Raw genomic sequence first — 19826 nt, 5'->3', positions numbered from 1 at the left:
ATGTGGGGAGCAGGTGGGAGACGGGCTCGTCTGTTATCGCCTGCAGTGGTGCCTTTTAATGGTTAATCCACGCAATAATCAAGTTACCGGGTGATACTCGGGAGGGTTAATTGGACGGGCGGTTACTTTAATAGAGGCGATCGTTAAAAAGTCATCTGTGTGCGAAACAACAAGCAACACAATAGCCGAGAGACTGGAAGTTGTATTTCTGGTGGACGATGGGAAAAGGGTCCTTATATAAAGGGAGCCATGATGCCAAGTCCCACAAAGGAAGCGGTGCATGAAATAATGACTTGGCAGGGTGAGCAGCAGATTTATGCACACTGCTGACCCCCTCTGTTCAACTGGGAGGGCAGTCGAGTGTGTAAAGACTGAAAATATATAACCTCAGATTAAAGTCATGGAAGTGACTGGAGTGCATTATTAGGGGGTTGATGGTGGATCATATCTTTATAGACAGATCAAGACGAGCATTAAAGTGAAAGTTCACACTTCAATCAATTTATTTTTAATTGTTGACTATTTGTTGGGGTTATTTTGGAGAGTAATCTGTTCACTTTTATAGTAAAATTGTATTAGTAAAGTTTATTTTAATGTAGCTACTGGAGCTCAGTTGACTTTGTCTTCATCTTCGTCCAAAAAGACGCTTAAAAACAACCAAATACCTTAATTAAACTTAAAATATATAGACTTATTTAAGTTTTTCAGAACAATTCCTCATGTCGAGGCTTCAATACAATATGGACATTAGATGAGCAGTATGGAGGTATGTGGTTGTTTTTAAGTGTGTATTTTTTGGACAAAGATGAAGACAACTGAGCACCGGTCTTTCAGAGAGTAGAGTAGAAAATGAGTGAACTATGACTTTAACCTGAAATGACACCGGACAGGTACTTGCCCCTTCTTTATTTTTTTATATGATTGTTACTAACATTGTATCACTATTGTTGCCTGAAAACTAGTTTTCAAAATGTATTTATGTGAAGATAAATAAAGATATTATAGGTTGTAATTTAAGTTAAGAACTTTACACCAGATCCTTACGCGTCAAAGGTGTTCCGGGCTCACCTGTATGGTCTGGCTCGGGTCTCCAGAGACTGGGCCGCCGACCAGCTTGCAGTACAAGTCCTGCACGGACCTCCCGGTGTCGTTGTCCTCGCCGCAGGTCGCCGTCGCCGTGATCTTCGTGCCCTCCGCCAGGTTGAAGTACGGCGGGTGGAGGCTGTAGCCGTTCACGCCGTTCGCCGGCAACTCCTGGCCAGACGTCCAGCCCAGAGACCAGAGCAGGAGCAGGACCCGCATCAGGCTGCGTGGAGCCGGCAAGATCCTCGCCATCAGATCCACCTGTCCGCCCGCACCGAGAACTAGTCGAACTTGGGAAGAGATGGAACTTCTGCTGCTACCTTCTAGGGGAAAGCGGCATCTGTAAAGGGTTGTATGGGGGGGTGAAAAAAAAGAGATGGAGTAAAAGGATTGTCGAGAGTTCTGGCCCCGTCTCTCTCTTCGTCTTTCCAACAGAGGCACCTTTTCCAAACTTCAGTCCTCCCTCCCCCTTTCTGTCGGTAGGTCCGTCCCTAGTGGCTGGAGGTGGGCACAGCCACCGACAGAGGGTTCCTGGGTTTTTTTCAAGAACTCTCACTCATGGGATGGATGCTGGTGGATCACGATCAGGTCACTTATTTAAGCATAAAATCACAATTTAGGATTAAAAAAAGATTCAATATTGACCTGATAAATGTAAGTGTATCATGCACAGGTTGAAAAAGGTGATTTTTTAAAGATATAAAAGTTGGTATTCTGCTCCATCTTGATAAAAAGGGTAATTCTAATAAAAATGTCGACCATTTTTTAGGATTATTTAAGAACTTAAAATCAATGTCCCTCTTTTCAAGTAGAAATTCACTACTTTGTTGTGATCCTTGTTAGATACCTGTTGTGATGCAAGACATTTATTTATTTTTGTTTTTAAAAAAGTATAATAACAAGGGCATTGTTTTAATTATATGTGTTTTAATGATAATGTTTCATTTTGTTATTATTTTAAACATGAAAAAAAATTATATTTTTTTGGTAAAAATCAGTGTAAGACTTATGTTTATAATAATATGAAACATGCATTATATAATTTGACATGTTTACAATTATACAGAGAATTCCAAATAACAGTTAAACTGATTTCAAAGGAAATAAATTAGTTTGAAAGGATGAAAACGACATAGAAGATCATTTAGATACACTGAACCTCTAAAAGTAAGGAAAAAACATTGATGTAGTCATACTTCTTGTTACAGAAAGTTATAAATATTACTTTTATTTCGACCCACAACTGAGTTTGACACGCCTGCTCCTATTTACAACACTGTGATCATTTTAAATTAATTGTTAAAGCACCAGTTTCATAAAGACATTCCTACATAAGCCTTTCACAGAGTTATCTACACAAGCTAATCCACTATGACTTTATCTTTCCTTAAGCCAATTTCTCCCATTCATCTTCTCTGCAGCGTCTCAGGCAACAAATGGGAAATGGAACCACACACACTCAAAGGCAAACCTGGGGATCTCAACACAAACAGAAACCAACACACAGGTGTTAAAAACAAACAAGGGGGACACAGAAGGCCACACACAGTCTGTGGAGAGAGATCTCTGAATACACAACATTAGATATATAAATAAATAATAAATGATCATGTGTTTAAGATAAGGGGCAGATATGATATAGGTTGGAGTTCAAATGGTGTTGAAGGAGAATAAACAGAGAGGATTCAGGTGACTTGAGCCTCAAAGAATGAAACTTCCCGTCCAGTAAATTAACATTTTTGTTTCACTTTCGAGTTAGGAGGGCATGTGGCCTTCAGGAGCAGTCGTTTGATTGGTCGGTTATCAGGTTTACCTGCATCTACGGACAACAAGACCACAACCCAAGATAGATAGATTCGATTTCTTCTCTGAGCTGAATAGTCCTTATTATTCCATCTCAACACTAACTCTGCCACCCTCAAAAAGTTCCTGTCACATAAAAATAAAAAAAAAGCTTCCTGGCTCCTACTCAACTCAACCCTCCAGGACTGAATAGAGCAGAAGGAGAATAAGGAGAATATATGAGGACACTCAAGTCACCAGAAGAAAACTTGGAAACCGTTTAGGATGCAAGCAGCTCTTCAAGGACTGGCATGACATCAAGGAGAGGTTAAGGGGTGTTAGGAGTTCCCAGGAACAGAAACCACAACGTCTTTAATGGTGAAATCAAGGGGCTACATGTTGATGTATAAATATTCAAGTATTCTATTTACCGCACCATATTTCTGAAGAGATATATTTTCATCCATATTCCTCCTACAAAATAGAAACACAAGTAATTTTCAGAATGCACTGGGTGATATGTGTTTTACTTACTTAAATTGGTAAAAATGTAGGCACTATTCAAATTTTAAATTCATCATTCAGTGTATGAGGCTCATTCTTTAACTTGCCGAGAAAAAAATGACTTTACCGTACAAGATTAGTAACGAACACAAACTAGAGGAGGTTGCTAATGTCATATAATAGGTTTTATCCTTTTTTTTTTTAACTGAATTAAGTTTTTCTTGTGGGAATAAGTCATGTTTTTTGCGCTGTATAATACATTGATTGCTGTGATTTCTGTCGAGCACTATGCGCTTTACATTGCAAATCAATTCTACTTTTTTTAATAATTAATATATTGTTGCTAATTGTAGTATTAATTGTTTTTTTTGTTTAGTTTTCTTACGGGAGGAAAAAAAAGCAACACAACTATTTGTGAAAGGCAATGTTTTGTCCTATAAAACCAAATATATAAATAAAATAATCAGTATTCTGCATTCATCAACTTTTGTGCTCAGTATTTTATTTTTAATTCATTAAAAAAAATACATACAAAAGAGTGCTGTGTAGGTTTTTTTTTCCAAAAAAGGTGTGTGAGAAAGATGCAGGAAGCACCTGAACAGCTGTGTGTTGGTGTGTTTCTCATGCGTCGCGGAGCAGCACCGTCTAATTAAACTGCAGGAACCACATTAGAGGATGAAAGAGTCGCTCACTAACACACACCCAGGCGCAGGTAACATCTGCTGAGCAGAGTTAAAGCAGCGTTCTCGGGCATCAGCGGGTTAGTTTGTCCTTAACTATCAACGATCCGGTGTCCAGAGTCCAGAACCTTCAACACTTCCACTTCCTCCACTCTCTGTCTAACACATGCTGAACTCTGACCCGTCAACTTCTCGTTGTCGCACTCGCAACATACACGGACCCACACACACACCCACTGACACACACACACATACATACACACACACACAAGCTAGCAGGGGTCAGTGACCTCCTGTAGTTTAAAGGAGTCTCGGAGCAGTGTGTTAATGCAGCGGAGCTTCATTCACTGACACACTAGAACATTCCACAGTCCATTGTGTCAAACAGACACGTCCAGAGTTAATGACATCAAACATGTTGATCTAGAATGATACACGCAGCAGAGGTCAGATTTATGATATCATATCTTTGCCTGATCACGTCCAAAACGTCTCTTAAAAGTGCCACAGGGCGGATATTTCGATTTGCTTTGGCTAAGAAAACCCACGTCTAGACTTTAAACTCTCACGCCTCAGATTAATTCCCATGAGTCACTCTCATTATTTCGTAACATTGAAGACCAGAAGATCTCAGAGTCAGTCATGGACTTTGCAGCTGTCATTAAAAGATGAAGGTTTATAAAACGAGTGTCAAACTCAATCACATAAAAGGGCCAGAATAAATATGTGTGCAACAGGAACTAGAAGTCTGACTTTGATTTTGTCATCCTTTGAGGCTTAATTCATCTGAATTTTCTGTGTGTTCTTCCAGTTTTACTCGTATTTTTGGCCTTCATAATCTGTATCTGTCCCAAAAATCTGTAAGCATGCTTGTTCGCGGACGAACAGGGAAGTCTCTGTATTATTATTGTCATCTTTGTCCCTTATCTTACCTTAAACAATAGAATCTATAGGTCACCATATGACCATGAACATTAATATACTTTAATTTTGAGCCAACAATCCGACGGGCCACATAAAATGATTTGGCAGGCTGCTTACGGCCCCCGAGACATGAGTTGGAAAATTGTGGTTCATATAGTTTTGAGGAAATATATCATGGAAACCGTTTTTCCATGAATGACGGAGCATAACTGAGGGCATTTCATCGTCTGTAGACTGTAAAAATACAAACATGTGAGGAAGATTCCCTGAAGAAAAAATTAAGTGACGAGATGAAAGGCGGCTTGTCGTCTCACCTCTTTAATCCCCTCATCCCCACCCACCCCCCCTAAACTCTAGAACTAATCTGCTTCCTGGCTACCCGGAGGACCAGAATAGAAGTGAGCCGGGCCACTTGTTACCGTGGAAACTGCTAACTGCTGCATCAAGATTGGCTTTTGCAGTCGCAAATTGCACACAAACAAGTAGAAAAGTTAAGGATTGTGGCAATTTAGAATGAAGTAATATATAACAAAAAATATGAATAAATGACATTAAAGTAATACATATTAGATGCCAAAAGAATAAGTATAGACAAAACCTTCTTGGATAGTAAAATGTTTGAATTTGGAATATTTATGCTAAAGCTAGAATTGAATAATAATAGGTAGAGAATTACAAAGGTTTCTGTTTCAACTATAATACTAATGAGTATTTTGTTTTTACATTTCTGCCCTTAAATAATGTTATTTCTGGATATTTTGCCCAAAAAAATGTTTGTAACATAATTTTCTGTAACTGCAACTTCTTCAAATTATTCTTCCAAATCCGTGTCAAGAATCAGAGCTAAATTAGGGCAAAACCTGCTCCAAAATGCCACTTTCTAAAACATATTATCCTTTTGAGTCATCTAAAAACGAAGACCTATTTCATTTCTATCTCATCTGTGAAAGTCTGTTTTAAGTCCAAACTTTACTTAAGTCTCCAGATGCCAGGATATGATATGAGTTTCTGTGGAAGCAGCCAAAACAGCAGGACACCAGGCTAGATAACTGTATTGAATAAATATGGTTTGTCTATTTGCAGCATTCTTCTGATGCTCGGCCTGCCTGCTGGATCAGATAGAGCTGGAACATGGACTGACAAACGCGCCGAGATGAGGGCTGATCTGTTTGAAGTGCTCAGGGGTGGGGAGGGGATGTTTGGGGTTGACAGCAGACTTAATAGTGTGTGTGTGTGAGACAGGTACCTACATGTCCTTTTCTTTGTCTGCTTCGACAAAACATCTCAGGCGACACACACTCGACGTGGGGCCTCTGCGTTCTCGCGCACTTTTGTTCCTCTTTCTCTCTACCAGACGAAGACCGACGTAACACCATGAATGTTTCATGCAAGTACTTTACGGTCAAAATATCTATTTTTAAAGATATTTAACACAGTTAAATAGACCTAAGATAAATATTATATTTATTGTTTTTTCAAATACATATTTTTATAAATATTCAAGCGTAAGACAAACGGAAAAAATCCCAACCCTGTAAAATATTTAATAATCATGGAAAAAAGAAAATGATAATAATAGTAAAAACATTTGTATAAATACACACATTAATTGTAAAACAGATTAAAAATACTTGTACAAGTACAAGACACATGTAGTTCAGTACATATAGTGGAATAATCCAATTGATTCAAATGAATATAAATAAATAATTATGTTGAAATAATAACAAAATTCGTTTTAAAAATAACTAATTCCATAAATTAAACCATTTAGCGTAAATGTCTAATAAAAAGGTTCAGATCTCATATTGCATAAAAGGCGACCAGGTTTCATCAAATTTCTCCAGACAATTGGAGCGACTTTATCTTTGACTTTTTTTTTTTAATGTTTTTTAAAGATTCTCAGACCACCATTGTCTCTCTTCCTTCCGCTTTTCCTTCAAAATTTCAGCTTTTTAAGTAATTTCCCTTCATAGATTTCACTACTTTGAAGTGTTCTAGAGTCTGACAGGAGACAAAAGGTGAGCATGTGATGAAAAAAGAAGAGGAAAGGTTCATGGTGAAAGTTACACAACATTTTTATACCCTTGTTTGTCACATGCTTATGCTCCATTAATCATTAAAACGTGTACCATAAACTCTGCCATAGGTGTGCATTGGTTCCATGTTCCTTGTCTCGAAAGTAGAAACAGGGGGTTCTTTGTCTGCGATGCATGTGTGTGTGTGTGTGTGTGTGTGTGAGAGGTATGCAAGAGGGCCAGGTGAGGGGGTTAGGCACCAGCACGAAGGGCTTCCGTCCTTTTTTTTTTGTTCAAGCCATTGTTTGGCGAGTTGCGACTCGTCTTAGCAGCACTATAGTGTTTCACGTTCATCTTGTGAGTTTGTATTCAAAACATAACACAATACGTGTGTCAAATCGAAGTTATTCTGCTTAAAATGCATGATAAATCAAAGTGTTTGGTGGCGTTCACACACCTGCCTACGCCTTAGGAGTGCTGGGAAAAAAAAAAAAAAAAAGCGAGGGAAGAGGAGGTGATGGAGACGATGATGACATCCTTCTTGTCCTAGTCCTTCCCCTCACCTGAAGGGGAAAAGAGAGAATGTGTGGGAAAAAAGCCGTAAAGCGTCAGTTGATGACAGCCGTCGTTACCTTAGTAAAGGGTCAGAGCGGTGTTTTAGAAACGCTCTCACACACACCGTCAACCGTGTTTAGCGTAATGACCGGTGTGACCTTCACTGTACCCTGTCATTCTGTCTGCAGGGCCGTGAGAAGCTAAAGCTACATCTTTTTTATTCAATTAAACAGCGACAATATCTTGAGTGCTCAACGCTTATCTCTACTTTCAAACAACAAATGCATACATTTCTGATTTTAAATGTTATTTTTTAACTCAAACAATATCAATTCTATCAATTCAATGAATTAAACACATTTGTAAAGTTAGCTCTGGCTGTTAGCATTAAGTGGTTAGCTAGCACATACTAGTTTAGTAAGGTAAGGCAAGGTAAAACTTTATCGTCATGTACACATTAAAAATTAAAAAAAAGTTCATTGAATTGCTTTAAAAAAGTTATTTAAATAAATAATGAAGTAAACAGAGGTAAACTTTCATTAGGTTAAAAAGGTATTTTCTCATACATTACCTGTCATATGTTCCGTTGTGGTGCCTTGAAATAAATTTGACTGAAGTGTACATATTTGACGTCGAAAAGAAATGAAAAGAGACTGAAATATATGTATTTATATTTGTCAAATTAATGTTTTTCCAAACATGGATTACCTGCATAGAAGAATCGAAAAATCGAATTTCCTGTCATATGCTGCCACCTACTGGCAAAGACAAAGTAATACAGTTGCTGTCAAGGAGAAACATTTGCAAAAGCTGGAATGCAGTTTAAAACATCGAACATGTTCAGCAATATTTTATTAACTCGGTAGTATATGTGCCACTATTCATTATCTTTCTCGAGAAGCTTTTTTTTTAAAGTAAATTATTTTTATTTTTACTTAGGTTGCTAATGTTCAACTAATTGAGTTCCTGCAATTACTGTGGAATGCATTTAGTATTTCCGTCATGTGGGACGAGGGAATCATCAACATCGCATGGACATCAGTACCTATTCCTAGATCATGATGCGTGTACCATTATAACTCCAGACCCAAAATAAACAATCTTGTGTTCACCGGTGAATAAATGTTTCTCCATTTCTCTTCAGGGCAGTTAATATGGTCTTTTGCAAATTGGAATCTTTTAGCAGGTTTTTTCTTTATTTTCATCAGTGGGACTTTTCTGGGGCTTCTTGCCAATAAATTGACTTCACATAAGATTCTTTTAAGTCTCATTACTTACCTTTGGTCTTTGATATTCTTCAAATGATTCCGTTTTCTTCCACGTGTCTCTTGATTTGAACAATGTCTGGAACAACCCAAGCTTCTCAGGTTTTTTAGACTAAGGCTCACCTGTTTAACACCAGTTTCTTCACAGAACATATCATCTCACTAGTTGAGAGTCCACAGCACTATTATAAGGAACACACCCCTTTCAATGACTAATATCATGAACGCACTGTGACACGACTCTGGGTAAGCAAAGACGAGACAAGTCATTGAATGCAGCTAGTCTAACATACCAACCTTTACATGCTGAACATGTTAAGACAATCCAAGGCGACATGGTTAATGGATTTCTTAGTCAAATCGAAAAACAAACTCGAAATTTGTACCGCTTTAAATTTCTAAGCAAAATATTTACTCCATTACACAGTTCATTCATCTTTATAACTCACATTTGAAAACATGAAGTTCCGATTAAGGCTCAACTAAAACACCATTCTGCTAAAAAAGGTAGAAATTTCATAAACCGAGCCTCTGTCTGATTATATTATGCAAATCCAAGATTTGTACCCGATAATAAATTGTATTTTTTATTTATTTAAAAAAGTAACTGACAGTGGGAAGTTAAAAAACAAAGAAAAATAAGTCAAATATTGTTTTTGGCATTTTTATTTTTACAAAGTTTCCACAGCTTCAAGTTCAGATGTTCCTGGAGGAAAGAAGGAAAACATTACGATCATCATACGAATGTCAGTTATTTCATACAGCACAATTGCAGATGACAAATATACAATGGGAATCTATATTAAAACAGTTACGATATTTTCTAGAATAGAAAGTTTGTTTCTCTTAAACAGATGCACTCATTGTAAATGTGCTCAACTTGAAACAACTGGTCTTACTTTGAAACCATGCCGTCCTCCTTTGCGAGCCGGAGGATGGAGTCGTCAGACTCACCCTGTCGAATAAGAGAACAGTTCAAACGATGGTAACAATGAAAGGTGAGAAATAAATAAATAACCAAAAGGAAATTAAGCTGAAAATGTTTTTCTCCACCAACAGCAGCTGGTTACATTTCTTCTACTTTCCTACTGGTTAATTCTCTCAGTGAAAAAAAAAACTAAATCTACAAGCGATCATTGAAGAAACGAATTTAAATAGTCTTGATAAACCTTGGTGTGGAAATATTCAGCAAGTATATAGAGTACATTAGTGAACAATTGTTTTAATAAACCATATCATCAATTAAAATTTTGATTAGATAGGGTGAATCTGATTAAGTTTATCAACATAATTTGAAATATAAATCCACAGAGTAACCTTCAGTGCAAAAAGGTGGCGTGGGGAAAAAAAAAAGTACTTACCATTCTGCGGATGGCACCACAGATGGCATAGGTCTTGAACTGACCGTTGAAGCGTCCAGTTACCTTGTCAACCTGCAGAAAAGACAATGGGTTTTTAAAAGCGCTTAACATTGAGGTAAAGATGCCCAACAGCCAAGCAACAGCCATCTTGTGTATTAGAAAAGTAATTTAACAATTTGACACTGTGTATAATATAGTTAAAGGCTACTTCAATGTAGAAAGATGGATTCATAAATCAGTTATTTTTAAAAAACAAAATCAAGCTGACATTAAGTCATTTTATGATAGAAATTTGGAGATCTCACACTGAGCGCATGTATAGCGTTTAAATGTTAACACACGCAATATACTTGCTTGTTCATTGGCTTGTTCATGAGTTTTAAACAATACCCATACGGTCAAGTTCAGAACATATTTTTAACACCCACTACTGCCACATGGCACCTTCAAAATGATAAAATAAGTTTGAGTTCAGGTTTCCCTAAAACTTAAAACTTTGGGGAACTTGTGTTTTGAATTCAAACTCTACTGTTGACCATCATAAATGATGAAAATGCTGAAGTGTAAATAAAATCAGCATGAAGCTTCAAAATCAATCTGAAGATTTGAACATACCTCTGCGATGTTGATCTGGACAGATGCATGATCCTTAGCACCAATGATCCTGTTGCTAGCAGAGCTGCAAGACAAAGACGGATGAATAACTATTTCCACTGATAAGAAAAATAAATAATAAAGAAACCCACCATTTACGGGGGACGTAAAGGTCCACGAATTCACCAGCGTCGTTCTGCATGACTGAAAAATGGCAGGTCTCCTAGACACCTGAATTAAACAGAAACAAAGAAAATTGACAGTCGATATGAGCCCTTTAAATAAAGGTAAAGTGTAGAAACAGTTAGAAATTAGCGAATACGTTATCAGAACACTTTTAAGTGTATCGCCTGACAGTAATTTTACTTTGTTTAAGTAAAACTATAGCATATCACACAAGACTGAACCGTTTACTTGGGGAACAAAGATAAAACCTTATGAATAAGACACAAATGCGATTATAAAATATGTAATCGACGGGAATAAGCATTAAATCCAACATGCTAGGTAGCTTAGCTGTTAGCATCAGGCAGCATGCGGCTGCTCACCGAAGCCTTTTGCAACACGCCTTGTTTACAGGTTTCTTCTATTCAAAACAGGCTTCAACTATCAAGGTTGTTCAGCCAGCGACACGAAGGGAACAATTCGACAAAGAAATGCGTTTATCGACGGGCCAGTGGCGTTTTAAAGAGCGTTTTATAACAAGAGCTCGGAAGACACCAACCGTAAGCGACTGAGGGCCGACAGGAAAGGAAGGACAGACGACCCGGAAGAAGAATCTTCCATTTGACCCCGTTTCTGTCGCCGTCTGCTGGAAGCTTGATAGTATTTATCTCAAATATATTACATTTATAATGGAAGCTTTAATTTAATCCACCTCCTCCTTTCCATTCCTCTCTCTTTATGAATACATTTACAAATAAAATCAGATTTCTCCGCCTTTAACATGATTACATCACATTTATGTTAGTTTTATCTTTTAAGTTTTTATTATGTTACATTACTGCAATTGTTTAACTTGTTCTGTCTTCACGTTTATTAAGTTGAGCATTCATACTATATTTATGTTAAAAACAGTTTTTTCTTTTCAGATAAATACTAATATTATGTTAAAATAAAAAGAGAAACCACCTGTTTAGTTTTATTCTTACACATTCTCATCTCCACACTTGGTGTGTCCGTGTGTATGTTCGTGTGACTAATATTCAGAGTTGAAACTCGACTCCCCCCCCACTCTCCAGTGAGTCCTCCCCCTTATGCCCTGTTTTCTCCCAACTCAAAATACATTCACTCGGGCTGCAGATGGCAAGAAAGCATCGGCGACACAATCCAAAACACTGACCATGAGTGTGGAGAAGTGAGTTGAAAATGTGCAGGAAAAGGAGGATCAGGAGAACTATGTGATGTCCACACCTGCCTTGTTAGAGTCCCGGGAGCTGGGGGGGTCACCTGTGACCTTTTAATTCGATATCAGTCGAGAATTTGAACTTTTGGATGACATTAATCTGAATAAGTAAGTCAATCATTATTTTATTATTCATCATTATTCTGTTCTCTGTAAGATATTCACTTTGTATGTATGAATGCAAATCAAGTCATTTAAAAAAAATGTGTTTGTTGAGTTAAATAATATAGGAGAATGTTATTTACAAAGTTAATTAATATTATGATATGTATTTGTTCACACTGCACCAAAGCGGTCCTATATTTTAACCTTTAGTTATTTCTTATAACTTCGGTTAAATGTCTGAATCATGTTTATTACATAATCTATAATCTATTTTAAAACGCCACAACATGAATCGTCACTTGTTGACGCCCTGTTTGTATTTTTTCTAGTTTTATTTTACTGTTTTTCAAGTATTTTCCCCCTAAATATGAACAAACGTTGACATTTTTCTCAATTCCCACAGGCGGACAGCCATGTCACTGCCCACAGACCTGAGTCAACTGCGAGGAATTGAACCGGCGGAGCTGGGCGTGCTGGAGAAGCAGCTCACCTGCCCGATCTGCCTCCAGATCTTCAACAAACCCGTGGTTATCCTGCCCTGTCAGCATAACCTTTGCAGGAAGTGTGCCAATGAGCTCTACCAGGTGAGCAGTGCCATTCTCTCAGAGACTTTCTAACTACCTTTCTTATGCTTTTCTACCACTTATGTCTTTATCGGGGTCAGTTGTTGTAAGAGCCCAAAAAATCTATAGAGTCAAAAGCAAGAGCAGTAGAGCAGAGATGAGGAATATATTTCACTTTCTCTGTGGGAAACAGTTGTCGGTTGAAACACGTAATGATCAAGTAACAACAAAGGAACAGGTGTTTTTTTCCTTTAAAATTGTTTATTAAAAATTCCAGTTTCATCTATAACACACACATTACGAACAACCACAACATAAAATAAATAAATAATAATAATTTGTGCACCGGTGCAGTCTCCAAGAAACAAAAAAAGAGAAGGCTAGTCAAGGCTTTTCTCTAAGTTTCTCTTTTCCTTTGGCTTTCTTAATAGATAAAGTTAACATACATACATGACCTATTGTTCCCAAAGTTGTGCAAAGTCTTTCTGTTTTATTCATATATACAGTATGTCTGCCTCTCTACGGAAAATGAAATGAAGCAGTCGTTTACTATTCATGCAAGAAAAAAAAGGAATAAAAGACAGTTATAATAGTCAATGAACGAAAGGGTAACACATTGCTGTCAATCAATTAAAAAAGTCGCAGTCATACGCTTTGATTTATCACGATTAATCTTAAGTATAAAATAGAAGGATTGTCAGGTAGATTTGGAAAAAAAAGTATATGATTTAATCTCAAAATCTGCAAAAGACAATTGATGAATATATTTTGTGATACTAAAATTCATGAGGCCTAAGAGGAAAGGTATAACTTTTAATTCATATTCTTCGTCTTCAGTACTGTGTTGCAGTTGTTTGCACGTCAGTGTCGAAGATTATCAGGGTCTAAATTAGGACATGAGACGTTGACGGAAACCCTCTTGTTTAGCACCTGTTGTGACCCAGATTTGCTGCTATTGTTTTGAATGGGAGGGAAGAAAATGGCCGACATGTGTCATAGCATCTTTTATTTGATATGGAGCTCCAATTATTTTGTCAATTTAAACAAGAAAGAAATAAAATTAGTAGAAAAGAAGAACTCATTCCTACATGTCATATTTGTCGAATTAGATCTTTATGGGCCATAACGTTGTAGGTTAGCTTCTATTTAAATCCATTTTAAAGCCTTTAATTTAAGATCTAACTCACTAAACTCATGTCAGGGATGTATTTTAACCAACATGACACTTGCCTCTACCATCCTCTGACAACCTGTAATCCCTCCAATCAGGTCCAGCAGCAGCTGAGGATTATTAGATGCCTCTATTTTGGTCTGCTTTCCCCCCCACATCGTCCCCTTAACCCCTGCCTTTATTCATCTTCTTTGTCCTTCATTGTTGCTCATAACTCTAGTTCTGCCCCAGATAATATTGATCTGTTGTCGCCCGAGCGACCAGAAAACTTTTTATCAATGATTCACTTGTGTCGAACTTAAGTTTTGTGGCCACATCCGACTCATTTTATGTGTCTCACTCCATCATAATCCAAATATAAAGGAGCTACTTCTGCGTTGCATTTTTCACCTGCTACTGAGATGCAAAGAACCTGCGGACATGTCTGAGGCTAAAGTACATTTAACAGAAGACAAACAATATATTTCCTTCTCTGATTTGTTTCATTCATATACTTTCATGTTTAAATGTTTATTCACTGTTTATAAAAACATAAATACAGGGGAAACAGATTCTTATTAAACTTGCTGCACCTTCTATTGTCTGCTGTGAAATGGAAACACGATTTCCTAAACTACATTTCCAGAGGGATTAATAAATAAATAAATCTATCTATCAATAAAGTTCATCCATCCGTCTATCCATTCCTCTAGTTTAAATATGATGTAAAATAATAACATTGAAATTCTACATTAGTTTACATCCGGCTCCTTATAACAGTTCATCAGTTCTTTCATTCATGTTTTTACTGTGGAAATATAGATTTATTTCACAATTTAAAAAAGCATGTTATATTTTGATGTATATAATGTGGCAACATAAATTTCACTTCAAATGAAACAGTACTGACCTACGTAGTTCACGTAGAAATTGAACTTTCGAACACTGGATATTGTGATAAAGATGCTAGTGTTTAATCGTAGCCAATGAATAGAGATTATTGATAACTTAGTCAACTACTCACATTTCTGACTCTTTGTTTTTGTGCTCAGCCCTCTTTGTTTCAGGCTCGGACGACCATGATCATCAACAGCGGGCGTTTCCGCTGCCCTACCTGCCACTTCGACGTGGTTCTGGACCGCCACGGCGTTTACGGCTTACCACGAAACCTGCTGGTGGAGAACATCATCGACATCTACAAAGAGGAAGTCAGCAACACAGAGAGAGTTCAGACGTGAGGAGCAGGGAATATGAGAGGAGGATTAGATTACTTGGTGGTTACTTCTCATGATTTATGATCTTCCCTCTCAGGCCTACATCGCCTCTTCAAGCTTCTCCGGGTTTGACGTGTTCGGATCATGAAGGCGAGAAGCTCAACATCTTCTGTGTGACCTGCCAGGTCCCGACCTGCTCCCTGTGTAAAGTGTTCGGGGCTCATCAGTCCTGTCAGGTGGCTCCTCTGACCGACATCCATCAGCTGCAGAAGGTAAGTTTGTCCACGTGGACACAAAATAATTTCTAAATCTAATTTAAAGATCGTTTGATTCTCCCCAGGACGAGCTGAGCAAAGAAATCAATTCCCTCAAGTTGATCTCCGTCCGAGCGCAGACCTTGGTCGGCGAGTTGGAGGATTCCTGCAGAAGTATCGAGGTTTGCGTCCAACTTTTTATTCAAAGGCGACGAAAAACTTCATTGAAGCTACTCCTGCAGGACAATTGTAGCGCCCAGAAACAGATGGTGTCGGACCAATTCCACCGCATGCTGTCCATCCTGGAGGAGAAACGAAAGGTCTGTGTCCTCCTTTGCAGAACAGTCTGCAGACCTGTCTTCTCAGGCCCCTGCACCTGCTCTCTCAAGCCCCTACTTTTTAGAGGGGTACTGAATTGCTCAGGCCCCTCTCCCTGCAGACCCCCACCTCTCAAGCCCCTTCATATACACGCACACATATACAATTATAAACATATATATATATATAGCTTTTTCCACCAGGCTATCAGGACTAAACTCCCTCCCTGTCCTACCATCACTCTCACCTTGACTTATTTTTTTTTATGTTCTGTTTGTTGGTTGATTGTTTAAGTATTGTTGTTTATTTATTTCATTTTGTTGATTATTTATTTTGCTTTTGGAAGTCCTTTTGTTGTCTGCTTCATGTTTTTGCATCGTGGGTTTGAGAGGACCACAATTTAATTTATGCTGCACGTCTTGATACATGTATAATTGACAAATAAAGAACTTGAACTTGAATACATATTAAAAAAAAGTCAAATTTAGAAATCTAAACAACAAGTATTTTATACTAAATAAGGGATATTTACACTATTTCATCACAGTTCATTTGTAAGGGGGAGCAATGGAAAAAAAAAGAAAATTCAATTATTTAGGAGAAATTTTAACCATATGTAGTTTATACCAAATCATTTAGATTTGCAGAAATTCAACACCCTTTGTTTATTGTAAGAGGGCACAAAGGAAGACCCCCACCCCCTGAAAAGGGGGAAATAAAAAGAAAATAAATTCAAATATGTTTAATTTAGATTAAATGTAAAGCATGTATATTTCACAATGACTAAGGTAGATATTTTGCAACAGATCCTGAACATGCTTTGAATGCGATCTAGGTGATGATGCTGCAGATCAGCTCGGAGGAGGAAGAGAAAACCGGGAGCTCCAGAGTGCTGATGCGTCGCTATGGAGACCACACAGCAGCCAACTGCAGACTGATAGAACAAGCTCGGAGCAGCATGGAAGAGTCCGACGAAGCCGGGTTTGTGCAGGTCAGTGGATAAATTCTTTGCACCATCAGCATTATATTGAATCGAATAATGTTAATTTTCACTAGTTTACATGTTTATTTTGGGTGTAAACTTGACTAATATCGTCACAGACTGTTACTTTCGGGGAAAATACCACTTTCTTTCAAAATAAAACATATTTCAGATAGTAATAACTGATAAATTGGGGACCACTGGATTAAGGTTCTTGCTTTAAGTCCGTACCAATAGCAAATTAGTTCCTTGGCAGATGTATGCCCTTGCTCCGTGCTGCATTTATGGATAACTGTCACATTTATTTTCCCCAACAGAAATCTGGAGAGCTGATCACACAGTGAGTATTGTCAAAATGTATGTTTCGAAGGCTCTTCCTGTCTCTCACATGAACCATGTGACCCGACACGTTCATCCCTGATCTTCGCTCCTCTCTTCTCCAAGACTGATCTCAGCAGCCAACAACTGTCGAGCCCAGACACCTGAACCCTCCGTGGAGAACCTGAGCCTCTTCACATATAACTTCTGCAGCCAGGAGCGAGCTCTGAGGAGCTTGGACTTCATCAAAGGTAAAAAGAGAAAATATATTCATGAGTTTAATGTGTTGTTTATTTGATGGCGTGAATGTTAGTGAGTGATCCTTGAAGAGACGTGTGACATAAACAAGAGTAACGATGTAACACACACTCGTAACACCAAAAATAGTTTGTAGCAGAAAGTGATTTTGTCGCCGGCGCACGATGACCAGAATACACCGGAGTTGAAAGGTTTCTCTGATCGGTGCCAAAAGCCTGGAGTGAATTTCTTGGGCAGATGTCGCCGTAGTTACCAGAAGGTGGATGGTTTAAGTTTAAGGGGTGTCAAACTCAATCACAGGAGGGTGTTGCAGTTGAAGTTGATTTTTAAATTTATGGCATCAATAATCTCTGTTTTATCTCAAATACTGTGGCTTTTATAGGTGACAATATGAACGTGAACATTGATCTACTTTGATGAAAAGAGTTGTAGAATCTCTCTCACAGGCTTGAGTTTTAAACTTGCTTTAGTTAGTTCAGTCACATACTATAAAATACTCAAGTTAAATTGAGGTTATACATCTTATTATCAATCATTATTACTAAATAAATCTTAAACACACGGTTTTTTATTTCTATGTATATTTGTCGACGTTTAAATGATAAAAAAAAAAAGTATTTTACACTTTATTTTGAAGGGACAATGAATACTGTCAAAATGGACAAATAAGGACATTTAAATAGTACAATTTCATTTTCATTTTCAACTAGTAATGAGTGGTGAAAAATGTAATAAAATGACTATAGTATCCACATTGCATGATTCAAACTCATGGCCCAAGGGGCCACATTTGGCCCGTCAAGTTATTTTATGTGGCCTGTGGGGTGGTTGGTTCCAAATCAAAGTAGATTAAAGATAAGGTTGATATTGTGATGTATAAAGATGCCAGTGTTTAAGATAAGATAAAGGATATGTTAGGTAAAGGCAGACAAACACACAAGATAGATCAAGCTTCTGTGATCCTCCCATGTTCTGATCAACATGATCAGGTTTAAACTTTTACTTTGACTCCACAAGAGCCACTTAGACACAACCAAAGGGCCACTAATTAGTGGTTAGATGCTAAAAATAAGTGCATCTTCCTAGAAAATGTGTTCAAAACTTCAACACAAACACTGTGTAAATGTGAAATTTGATGTTGATCTCTCATATGTACCAATGTTCTTTCTAGATGAAGAAGAAAACAGCGCTGAAGAGTCTGAGGACGAGTCACATCCAGCAGAAGCTGAGGGACCGTCAGAGCAGGAGGGAGAAATAAAGACAATTCCACACACTTGTGTCGCGGAGCAGATGATGATGACGGCGGAACCGGCAGCACCTCCAGAACCAGTCACGGGTCCCTCAAGTCCCAGCCTGGCGAGGGAGTGCGAGGAGGTGTTGGAGGATGAAACTCACACAGAGACTGACGATCTACTGGACACGAGTTTGGAGACGGTCGACCATAGCGTCGGCAAAAAGGAGGACGAAGGAGAACGTGTGACGAGTGAGGTCGAAGAAAAGGTGGAAGGATGTGTTGCCAAGACTCGCATAATAATGGATAAAGAAGAACAAGGGATGAGTACACAGCAGGTATCAAGCAAACTTATTTTTCAATTGTATTTTCTGTAAACCAAAGAAATCCTTATTGTAAAACACATTCATTTTTTTTTTTTAGGAATTATGAGATATTTTCACCCAACAATGAGAGGAGAATGAGTGAATAAGATTACATGAAAAAAAGTTAATTTTGTACACAAAACTGTCTACAGTGTTAAGTTAATTTGTTATTAATCATTAAATCTCCTTTTCCCTCTTTGAACAAGATTTTTATCTATGTTCTTTCTCATAGTGTTGCCTCTCAATCCCTTCATTTTGAAACAATTTACAATCTTTTAGCGTGACCTTTGACATTTATTTCAACTTTTCTTAACCCTTTCATGTTGATCTGTGCTCTTGTCTTTCAAACAGGCTGTAGTTCTCGCCTTCTACCTGCTGGCCTTCCTGCTCATCCTGCAGAGGGTTTGGTCCTACACCGGCTTCTTCATTTGCACATAAAAAAAAGGTCCAAAAATGTGCAACACAGCAGAAAAAAAAAACAAAACCCTGCGACCCGTCTTTGAAAAAAAGAAGACCCAACACGATTTAAAATGAGTTAAATGAAGCTCTTTTGACCCCTTGCGGCTGACGTGTGTTATTACAGCTCATTCCAAACCCTCCATCGTAAATGTGGCACGTTTGTGAGTTTTATAGTTTTATAGTCACGTGACGATCGAATGCTGACGTGAAAGGAAGTTCAAGTTAACTTTTACGAAAATTAAACAGAAATTTGCAGAACAATATTGGGTGTTTACTCATGAATATATATAGTTTATTCAGCACATACTGTAGAAAATGGGTTCAATAATATATATTGATGTTGTTTTCACATGTTTGTGTTTTCAAAAGGATTCAAATGCAGAATAACAAGATGGGAGAGGCTCGGTTTCCAATGGGGCCACATTTCTGTCCTGTTGT

General features: G+C 37.8%; 3 protein-coding genes across 6 annotated transcripts in view; 1 reads left to right on the top strand and 2 right to left on the bottom strand.

Moving 5' to 3' along the window:
* lama5 (laminin, alpha 5) overlaps positions 1–1491 on the bottom strand; it is a 60493-nt gene extending 59002 nt beyond the window's left edge. For 2 of the 3 annotated variants that reach the window (XM_087782315.1, XM_087782316.1), the window contains exon 1: positions 1069–1490. In XM_087782315.1, the coding sequence (XP_087638441.1) occupies positions 1069–1335 (267 nt within the window). In that variant the 5' untranslated portion in view covers positions 1336–1490. Of the gene's footprint in view, positions 1–1068 lie in introns of all 3 variants that reach the window. The other variant, XM_087782314.1, reaches the window with a different exon arrangement.
* A 7970-nt stretch (positions 1492–9461) lies between these two features.
* Positions 9462–11515, bottom strand: rps21 (ribosomal protein S21). Of its 2 annotated transcripts, XM_087781797.1 has the most exons (6): positions 11491–11514; positions 10919–10997; positions 10788–10851; positions 10173–10244; positions 9711–9766; positions 9462–9517 (listed from the first exon to the last, which is right to left on the bottom strand). In XM_087781797.1, exons 2-6 carry the CDS (start codon positions 10966–10968, stop codon positions 9508–9510), a joined length of 252 nt encoding a protein of 83 aa, XP_087637923.1. In that variant the 5' UTR covers positions 10969–10997; positions 11491–11514; the 3' UTR covers positions 9462–9507. The 2 variants fall into 2 exon arrangements, with proteins under 2 accessions (XP_087637923.1, XP_087637924.1); XM_087781798.1 differs by lacking the exon at positions 9462–9517 and having other exon boundaries at positions 9707–9766; positions 11491–11515.
* A 561-nt stretch (positions 11516–12076) lies between these two features.
* On the top strand, positions 12077–19583 carry LOC148059579 (tripartite motif-containing protein 54-like). The gene is made up of 11 exons (XM_087781795.1): positions 12077–12279; positions 12680–12860; positions 15042–15223; positions 15301–15475; positions 15544–15639; positions 15700–15777; positions 16611–16766; positions 17075–17097; positions 17202–17326; positions 18505–18902; positions 19281–19583. Exons 2-11 carry the CDS (start codon positions 12690–12692, stop codon positions 19365–19367), a joined length of 1491 nt encoding a protein of 496 aa, XP_087637921.1. The 5' UTR covers positions 12077–12279; positions 12680–12689; the 3' UTR covers positions 19368–19583.
* Positions 19584–19826: the final 243 nt, after the last annotated feature.

Source organism: Callionymus lyra, chromosome 19 (genome assembly GCF_982586985.1).
Source record: "Callionymus lyra chromosome 19, fCalLyr1.hap1.1, whole genome shotgun sequence".
Classification (NCBI taxonomy): Eukaryota; Metazoa; Chordata; class Actinopteri; order Syngnathiformes; family Callionymidae; genus Callionymus; species Callionymus lyra.
This window is presented reverse-complemented; position numbering and strand designations above follow the sequence as displayed.